We start from the raw sequence: 9636 nt of genomic DNA, 5'->3' as shown, positions 1-9636 counted from the left end.
GTGAACTGGACGGACCTACGTTGACTTTCACTTTCGTCATCAGCAAAACCTGGCATAGGAAACAAGAAAAATAGAAAAAATTACCGGAAGACGCCACGCCAATCCGCCAATCACTCAGCAACATAGACACTAGAAACCGAAAGTAACTCCTGACTCCAAGTGAAAAGTCAATAATAAGCCTCCCTCTTGGTAAGAAAAAAAAAAGAAGAAGAACATATTGCTGGTTGTCACCAATCTATACTTAAGGTCAGTTGCTTTAATGCCTGTTGACCTGCCAGATCTAGGAATCTAGGCCTTGATCAGTTATCAAGCTCAAGATCAAGACAATTGTCAGACTGTTGTCAACTGTTACTGTTGTGGACCTGGCTGACCTGGTCAACTAAACTAAGACTAACGGAGTCCGTTCACTTGAAGCTGAAGAAACTCAGTCCAGTGATCAGTGCATGCAGATTCTATATTATAGTCATGGCAAAGCAGTGGTTGCCAGTAAAATGTAAATTACATCGCTCTTGGATTTAGATCTGGGTCTAGATCTAGAAGGCTGTAGTTATTCACACAGGGTGTGTGAATTCTATGGAATTGTATTATTATTATTGCGACATACTATGAAATTTTATTGGCACAGAGGGTGTGTGAATACTGTGTGGGTATTGTGAAATGTTATTCGCTCAGGGTGTGTGAATACAAGATCTAGATCTAGATCTAGATATCTAGCTAGAATCTATGAAATTATATTCACACAGGATATGACAATACTACAAAATATTATTGGCACTGGGCGTTTCAAAAGAAGGATGGAAATTGATCATCTAATCTAGCATTTCCTTATTTTCCCCCCTCATTCGCATAGGGACAAAGATCATGGATAACAAGATAGTTCACTCCTCTTTTTGAGCCAAATAAAAAAGGTCCTCAAAATTTGGTGCAGACTTTGCAAACAGACCTTCTTCTGGAGAAAGGAAAGAGAGCTTCAAAACAAAGACTTCAGCGCCATCAGAAGCAGTGCGCTGACTTCTGAGAACACTTTTCGGGCTGAGTGAACAATCTTGTTATCTAGGCCTATCTTTGGTAGGGATGGATCTAGATCTAGATCTAAAGATCTTGATCTAATTCCGATTGTGCAATGCGATACAAAAAAAACTAACTCAAATTGGAATTCAAGTTGTTTATTGTGTCAATGATAATGACTCAAATCTCTCTTTTTTTCGTTTTTTGTTTTCCTTAGGCCTTGAGAGAGAGAGAGGATATATAATATGCTTACTTTAACCTTAAATCTGAAACAAGTTATACTAAATCTAGATCTAGAATATCTAGATCCTCTTTCCAGTTGTTTTAACATTTAAAGTTAAAGTTGCCAAAAGATGGGATACCCGGGTGTGACAAACGAGGTCCAAAATCAACGTAGGCTCGACCCTGTGCGAATAGAATTATATCTTATTCACTCTCCCGGTCTGAATAATATTAATTCTTATGCTCACACCTCGTGTGAATAAAGTTAAATCTTATGCGCACACCCGGTGTGAATTATCACTTCCAATCTAGAATAGACGTCTGTATGACGTTGAAATCAGGCGTTAAAAAAAACGCACTCCTCTCATTTTAAGTTAGAAAGTAGCCTCTGCCAACAGTCCTAGTACAGTCAGTCTTTGGGTAGACCTCGGTTTCAATGAAGTCATCGGGCCTGATCTTCAATTTCATTAAATATGAATGTTCTTAAAGGTTTTTGTGTAGATAGTCACTCTCCCCGAGCAAGTGATGTGTAGCCTATTTCGATTTCCTCAATCAAAAGTAGTTTGGTTTCAAATTAGAGGCATTTTCGTTGCTTTGATGCCATACCAAAGAAATGCTGGAAAATTCCCTGAAAATACTCTGAACTCTACCAAGCACATGCTATGCAAGAGGTCCGATCTAATTAGTTCAAATGCATACCTGTATCGTATCATCTCATTTATGACGTAGTGTTTGCCAAACAAGTTGTGTTGCTGTCGCAAAGCATATATATAATGGCAACGTTTGATTCTTCAGATCAGCAGACTCTACAGGCTTTGTCAAACAAAAAGACTAATCTGCTTTCTATCGCTTAAGTTTTTTCATGGGAAAAACAGGTACAAATGGAAATTTAAATTTCGATTGGTCCTCTTAAACTTTCAGCAGTTTTCACTCATTAGGCTACTAATCATTTATGTTTTACTGAGAATCTGTTGAGATAATATATGTAGGCCTAGTGGTTGATGGAGAAGTTTTGTCATCGATATTCGCTTCTGTCTGAAGTGTCTTGACTCTTTATATAAATCTCCGAGGGGGAAAAAACCACTACGCCGGGGCCCTTTGTTGCTGCTAAATCTAAAAATTACAAAAACGTCGTTAAATGGGTAATTAAATCAAAACTATAGAACCTATTTCGATAGTTCTTATCTAATGAATTAACTTCCGGTAAAAGAGACCTGTTTTCGGCAATTGCCAAAAAATAATTTGATGTCAAAGTTTTCATCAAGGAATGAGCCTGTGCCGCTGTCAGCGGCTCACCGGCACAGTGGTTCCGACTGCGAGCCGCTTGGAAGGCTTGCTGAAGATAAAGAGTTAAAATTTAGGCCTTTTACAAAGGGGGGGGGGGGGATAGTAACATGTTCTTATGCACAATAGAATTGCTAATAGGCTGATTTGCCATGTTCATACTATACCGGAACAACATAGGTTGAACTGCTGCTTTTTCTTTCCTCATCCTTACTATCATCATTTTTGCTCTACTTCTTTTGTATGTTTGTCACTCTCTCTTGTGAAGTGCAATTTCCGAGGTTCCTTGATAGTCGAAGCAGACTTTATGCTAATGAGGCTAGAGAGGTGAGCAGAGTAAGCCTGATTCCCCATTTGAACTTCTCTGTTGACATCCACCCCTTGGCGCTCAATTGACCCTATGCAGTTGCGAGCACCGTAAAACTTTACTAATACAAAATCTTCAACATTTATGCCATGTAGGAAGTTAACTGCACATTGTGATTATGAAAACAAAGAAATTTTGTTTATAAATGATTAATGCTATTTTCAATGTTTCTTTGGAAGTAAACACAATCACATTCTTATCGGCCAAACATGACCTCCAGACACACATTGAGACAACGAGTTTAAAAGGATGATGATGGAGAATTCCACATATGTCTGAAAGTCGACAACTGTTATCTGGTTTACCCCAGAGTCTTGAGTCCATCATAGTTGTAGCCTTGAAATGAATCTAAAATAATTTTGGAAAAGTATTATTAAAATTGAGGTCAAAATTTGCTGCAAGAAGTCAGTCTGTCTCTGGGAGCTGTCATAATATCTCGTCTAAGCTGGAGGTCATGACAGATAGGGTTTACTTCTATTGAAAAATCAATATTTGCTTTGATGTAGTGCATATCCACGCTCTACAGTGTATGCTCTTCGTGCTTTACAACTATTATTTACTCCAGCAGATCCTAAAACACTCCGAAACATTCTCAGCTTGTCTGGAAGCATAGAGTGCAAGCTGTCTATTTCATGCGCTCGAACACTAACAAACTGACAAGATCTTTCACTGTCTATAGCCGGGTACCCATTTCCACCTGGGTAAAGTGAGGAAAATTCATGTAAAGTGCCTTTCCCAAGGACACAGCGTCGGGCCCCTGACAGGATTCGGACTGACGACCGTAAAGCCTAACCGGTAGGCCACCAATGCCATATATAATGAGGGACTCTTTTCTGTCCCTTTGTTGTTTCTGTCTGTCTGTCTTGCTTTTTCTTGTCTGATAATGTGTTTATGAGCTTTTTACTTGAACAAACAAACACCTGGACTAAGTGTGGCTCATTTATGGTAGCACCCAGGCGAATTTCTTGATGGACTTCGAGTTTTGCTTTAAAGAACTCATAAATTGTGTCACGACGTAATGGAATCAGGTGCTCGTCAATTTTTGGGCATGTAGAGCTATTGGTATTATCTGAAAGCTTCATTATTTGCTTTGCTTTCAATGAAAAATATACCCATCTATCTTTAATAAAAGTCAAGATATTTGCTATTGAAGGGGATGAGGCCTGGTTTCAATGATGAAATTAGCGAGAAAATGGCTGTCAAAGTTTGGTAACTCCAATAGCTAAAGAGTCCTAGAAAACTGAAAAATGACATAATTTGTGCCTTTAATCGTTTTTCTGTAATATTCACATGGAAATGTGTTTTTAGATGGACCTAAAAGAGGTTGAGTCAAAAAACCAAAATTTGATAAAAATTGCCAAACTGACAGAAAAATGCCTATTTCTCCGATTTAGTTATTTTGACGAACGCCTGATTTCACCACGATGCCTCACAATTGATTCTTCCATTTGCAAGGGGAAGAAGAGAAACAGAAGAAAAAAGAGGAAAAGGCAAACTGTTGGCTAAAGTGAATCATGCTTGTCTTGTCTTGGATACAATTATTGTTCTGTGCACAATAATATCGTACTTACAGTTCCTATTATTTTCCACAGGTAAGGATTTGAAACTCAATGCAAGGCAAGAGCCTGAAGAAACATCAGTGTAAATGGAATGTTCAGAATACGTTTGGAACCAAGACATTGAAAGCTCCGGAAAAGGTAATTTGCATTATTATTGTAAGACTTCCTCATGAACTTAGTTTCAGTTTGTAAAGAAGAAAAATACCTGAAGCTGCAGCGAACACCTAGCACATCTCTGTGATTGGCCTAAATATTGATGACGTATTTCTGCCATCTATTTTTATTGTCTTCCAGGGCTTCCCTTGCCAGTTGACGAGATCTCATCTCGCTTTACTGCTTCGCGCACTCTAGATCTAGGTTTCATCGCCGACTTTTTAAGCTGTGTTTGCGCACAGGTTTGTGTGTGCTTGTGTGTGTACAACTTTGAGGAGAAGGTAAATTTATGGAATGAGAATGGCTGAGGTTGTTTATAAAAGGTGACATAAATTAATTATTTTTTTTAAAGCAAATAAGCACAGCGAGATCTAGAATCTATTCAACAGTAAAAGTTACTCGCGAGGGAAGCCCAAGAGTCTAAGGGGAAACCCCTGAAGATGACCAAAATAGATGGCGGAAATACATCATCTGTATTTGGACCAATCACCACAGAGATGTGCTAGGTGCTAGCTGCCGCTTCATGTAAAAACATTTCACTACAAAGCCTTGTTGACAAGGTAAACTTTTTGCATGTATAGTTAAGTTTTTACACGCAGTTTTACATTCATAGCTTTTGTACAGAATTGTATTACCATCTTGACATAGCCCAGTATCTTTGTTACCACTTTCTGGGTGGTTGGCAATTGGAGGTTGTCACTTTTAAGTTTTACTTCTCTGCTATCCATTTGTTGTTTCTGTGTTGTCTTTGTTACTTTTTCACTAATTGTTCTGTTGACAGACATCCCCCCCCCCACACCAGGGCAGTGCTACTGACTGAAGTGTCTTAAGGTCATTAACTTGTTCTTGTGCACAGTAGAGTTGCAAATGGGCTGATTTATCAATGTCATGTTTATACTGTGCCGTAACAATATAGGGGGAACTGCTGCTTTTTCTTACCTCATCCTTACTATCGTCATTTTCCCTCTACTTCTTTTTGTATGTTTGTCACTCTATTGTGAACTGCTCTTTCCGGGGTGCCTTGATAGTCGAAGCAGACTTTGTGCTGTTGAGGCTAGGCTGGTGAGCAGAGTAACCCTGATTCCCCGTTTGGACTTCTCTGTTGACATCCACCTTTTGGCGCTCATTTGACCTTATGTAGTTGCGAGCGCCGTAAAACCTTACTAAAAACTAAAACTGACAGAGAAACCAGCAGGCTGCGCACATCCTGAAGTCGAAGTGGAGCCTTTAAATGCTGAAACTTTTCAGACTTTTCTCTGCTGTAATTGGTTTCTTCAGCCGCAGCAGAAGCTACAAGTCATCATCATAGTCTTTAATTCTTCAATTTCTTCTATTTCGCTGGAGAAATATTCTCCTCTGCAGTTGTATTTATCATCATCCGACATTGACAGACAAGCTGTTATTATAGTTTTGTTTTCCATTTTTGTGTAATTTATATCTTAACGGTGGCAAAAGTTCACTGTTTTACACTTCCCTCTTTCAAGAAATGATGATAATAAAACATAAATATGACCGAAGCACTTCATGATAAGACATCCCTGGTGGTGGTTCTGACATACACACACATATGTGACTGATGGAATCAGGCGCTCATCAATTTTCAGGCATATTGAGTTATTGGAATCATCTTTTTAAAAACCTGTTCATTTGCCTTGCTTTTAATGACAAAAAATTACTCATCTATCTTGAATAGATATCGAGATATTCTCTACTGAAGGAGATGGGGTTCTCCTGGCGTTTAATGTAAAATTTGTGAGAAAATGGCTGCTAACGTTTGCTGCTTTCCAAAGCCATAGCGTCTTTGGAAAACGGAAAATTTACATTTTTTGTGCCTTTGATCAATAATGTTTTTCATAAAAACCCACACAGAAATGTTTTTAAATGGACATAAAATGTGTTAAGCCCAAAACATAAAACAGGCGGGTAAGTTTCGATTTCTTTGATTTCGATATTTTGATGAGCGCCTGAATGGACAGCACCATGACACATATTGTTAGATTGCACACCTATTCTCACTCTGTTGTAAAAATGTATTAACATACCCCCTGTACATGCCCACATCTGCACCCGCATGGTGACCTTTTGTTTTCTTCAAAAAGTTGCATTTAATGCTGTTGTGTCCATGCACTGTTTGTGTTCCCGAGAGCTTGGATATGAAGTCTATTTTATATGTACATTTCATTTCAAGTATAAACCATGTGTTTGCTCATAGTGTTTCCATGTTATATGTTAAAAGTGAGAAGAAGAGAGCGTATGAGTGAGAGAGAGCGAGGAAAGGAGGGAGAGGCTGGGATGTATTGATACGATTCTTTTTATGTATGTTTTGTGTCACAGAAGCTAAATCTTCGGCACTTATGTGGCCTAATTGTGTTGTTAGTGCAGTAAAACTCTTACTAAAACAAAACACATGGTCAATTTCTTCCTATGGAGGGTCTGTTAAGTACACAACTTATTTTATACCTGTGTATGCCAGTCAAGACTTTTTTATGCTTGATAAAACTGCAGTTTCCCTGTGGTGTCTGTGTGGTTAAAAGAAAAATCCTACTTCTTTACTTTCCCATCTCAAAATGACCATTATACTGTGAATGTGCTTCTTTCAGTCTAACTAAACTAAACTGGTGTCTTTCAGGGTGTAAAGAAAACGAAGTTCAGTGAACAGGACAGTATCAAGGTTATTAAATTCCTGGATGGCTGCCCAGGCCCACAGAGAACTCTGACGGTGGCCCAGGCGTGTCAGTATCAGACGTCGAAGCAGATCAACCCGACTCTGTATGGACTGAAACGCAGTGGGCTAGTGGTGTTGGTACAGGAACAGCCACCGACGTGGGCTCTTGCTGGCCATGTGACCTCGCAGCAGGGGAAGAGTTGGGATGAAGGTGCCGTTTTAGGAAATAAGATGATGCAGGGGTATAATCCACGGGGAAGGGGTAGAGGAAGAGGAATTCTCCATCTTGAAGAGCAATTCTTTTGCGGCAGAGGGAGTGGGTTCAGAGAAGCAGGAGGACAAGATGGTAGGGGGCACAGAAGAGGACGAGGTAGGCGGGGAGCAGAAAGGGGTCGTGGGGGGTGGGGGAGAGGCTCTCAGAATGATGAGTGGAATGGGCGTGGTAGAGGTTTTGGAAGAGGAGGAGGCTTTCAACGAGGCCGTGGCCTGTATGGGTACAGCAGCAACAGTGACAACCGCCAGCCTCCTTTTTATCATGGCTACCATGAAAACAACTACCCATCTTCGTCTTGGAACAACAACAACGGTGAAATGCGTGACACTCTGTCCAACAACCAGAACACGAGGCTTCCTGTCAACAGATACAACGCTTCTCGGCCTGCCTGGCAGAGTGGACATGATTCCGGTGCAAGTCCATCTACATCTGCTCCTGGGGCTTATGCTGAACGAAGTCAAGGGAATCAGAGACCTGCCAAGAGAGACTCCCGGACTCCGGAGAATGATGGCCAAATGCTAAATACAGCTTCAGGCAGTAGCAGTAGCAGAACGACGACAAGGGAGACAAATGCGAAACCCATGTCGAGTCTGACCAACCACGCAAACATGTTCAAGAAAACTGGCAAGGACAGCTCTGCTCCAGGAGCCTATCGGTCCGAGGAAAGAGTGGTGAGTAAAGATATTGCTAGCATTTTGCTATAACTGCAGATAGAAGCTTATATTTTACAAATCGCCACCCTAGAAATACAAAGTTCTGTCTGTTCAGTACTTCGTTTTGAGAGATTTGAAGATAAAAAATTTGAGTTTCACAACATGTCAAACTTTTTCGAATGCAATGCTATGAATATCTTGATAACGACTCCGAGTAATCTTAACGATATTGATAGAGCAGGTTGGTTTCTGATGTCATGGTCTTGGTAACACAAAACGGCCAAAAATGTCAGATAGAACTTTGTAATTATAAGGTAGCTATTTACAGTCAAACCTGCCCTGACAGCCACCTCTATAAGACGGCCACCTGTACAAACGGCCACTTTCGATTTCCTCCTTGCGTTTTTTCTATATAATTTAACTGTGTAAAACGGGCACCTGTCCAACGCGGCCGCGGCCACCATATTTTAACACACAACCTCTATCACACTAAGCAATAACACCTGTCTTAGACGGTCACCTTAGTGACTCCATTACGTTTTGTCATAATTTGTGCATTGGCCCCTGGCGTTGTGGGCGAGCCGTCATAATTCAATCACCTGTCGTTGTTGTTAGGTTGTCCCTCCAACCGATCATATTGCGTAGGCCCCTCCCACTGTTGACCAATAGCTACCAATTTCCAGCTGCTGGTGAGGTAAGCGTGTGATCCCTCATAACCCATAAGCCCCGCCCAGAACTCTTACACTAATCGTAAGTGAGATGAGTGGTCACTGTTTACCTAGTCTGTAACAAAGTAACAAAGGACGTCAACATGAACTTGTGACAGAAGCGTCTCTCGTTCTCCGAGTGGTGGCGACCCATGTGTTTGTTTTAACATGGCACTTGGTCTTCCTGGTCTGATACATTTAGTTTTATTGTCACCCTTGTGCAAAATCAGCAACAAAATAAAATTTCAAACAAAATACAAACCACCACCACCACCAACGACAACAACAACAACAACAAAAACAACAACAATGCGGCTACTTTCGATTGGGACCTCAGATGGGAATGGTTTGTTTTCTTCATCTTGATCAGTCCTGCCTAAGACGGCCATCTGTCTTATACGGCCACTTTTCTCCTTGACAATGGGTGGCCGTCTTACACAGGTTTTACTGTAGTTAGTTCTAGGTGTACATTTTATTGGCCACAGTGAAGATTTTGATATTCCTCTGTTACAATAACAGACTTTTTTTCTGCATTTGTCTACATTTAATTTCCTATAATAATGGAGACCCATCTTGAAAATGTGCTGGTGCAGGTCACATTTAGTGTTGTCTTCTTGGTTCTCTTCAGGTATCTCTGGCAATATAATATAATAATATGATTGTGTGTGTTCGTGCGTGCATGTGTGCGTATGTGGGAGCATGCGCGCGCGCGTGTGTGTGTGTATGTGTGAGTGTGTGTGTGGG

At 40.5% G+C, this 9636-nt stretch overlaps 1 protein-coding gene across 3 annotated transcripts in view; it reads left to right on the top strand.

Moving 5' to 3' along the window:
* Positions 1-9636, top strand: part of LOC101855902 — a 36809-nt gene continuing 27173 nt past the window's right edge. The window contains exons 1-3 of one of the 3 annotated variants that reach the window (XM_005107411.3): positions 1-189; positions 4474-4578; positions 7223-8203. In XM_005107411.3, the coding sequence (XP_005107468.1) occupies positions 4492-4578; positions 7223-8203 (1068 nt within the window). In that variant the 5' untranslated portion in view covers positions 1-189; positions 4474-4491. Of the gene's footprint in view, positions 247-3583; positions 3677-4473; positions 4579-7222; positions 8204-9636 lie in introns of those variants that run through there. The other 2 variants (XM_005107412.3, XM_005107413.3) reach the window with 2 other exon arrangements.

The sequence above is a fragment of the Aplysia californica genome, unplaced genomic scaffold (assembly GCF_000002075.1).
Source record: "Aplysia californica isolate F4 #8 unplaced genomic scaffold, AplCal3.0 scaffold00601, whole genome shotgun sequence".
Taxonomy (NCBI): Eukaryota; Metazoa; Mollusca; class Gastropoda; order Aplysiida; family Aplysiidae; genus Aplysia; species Aplysia californica.
This window is presented reverse-complemented; position numbering and strand designations above follow the sequence as displayed.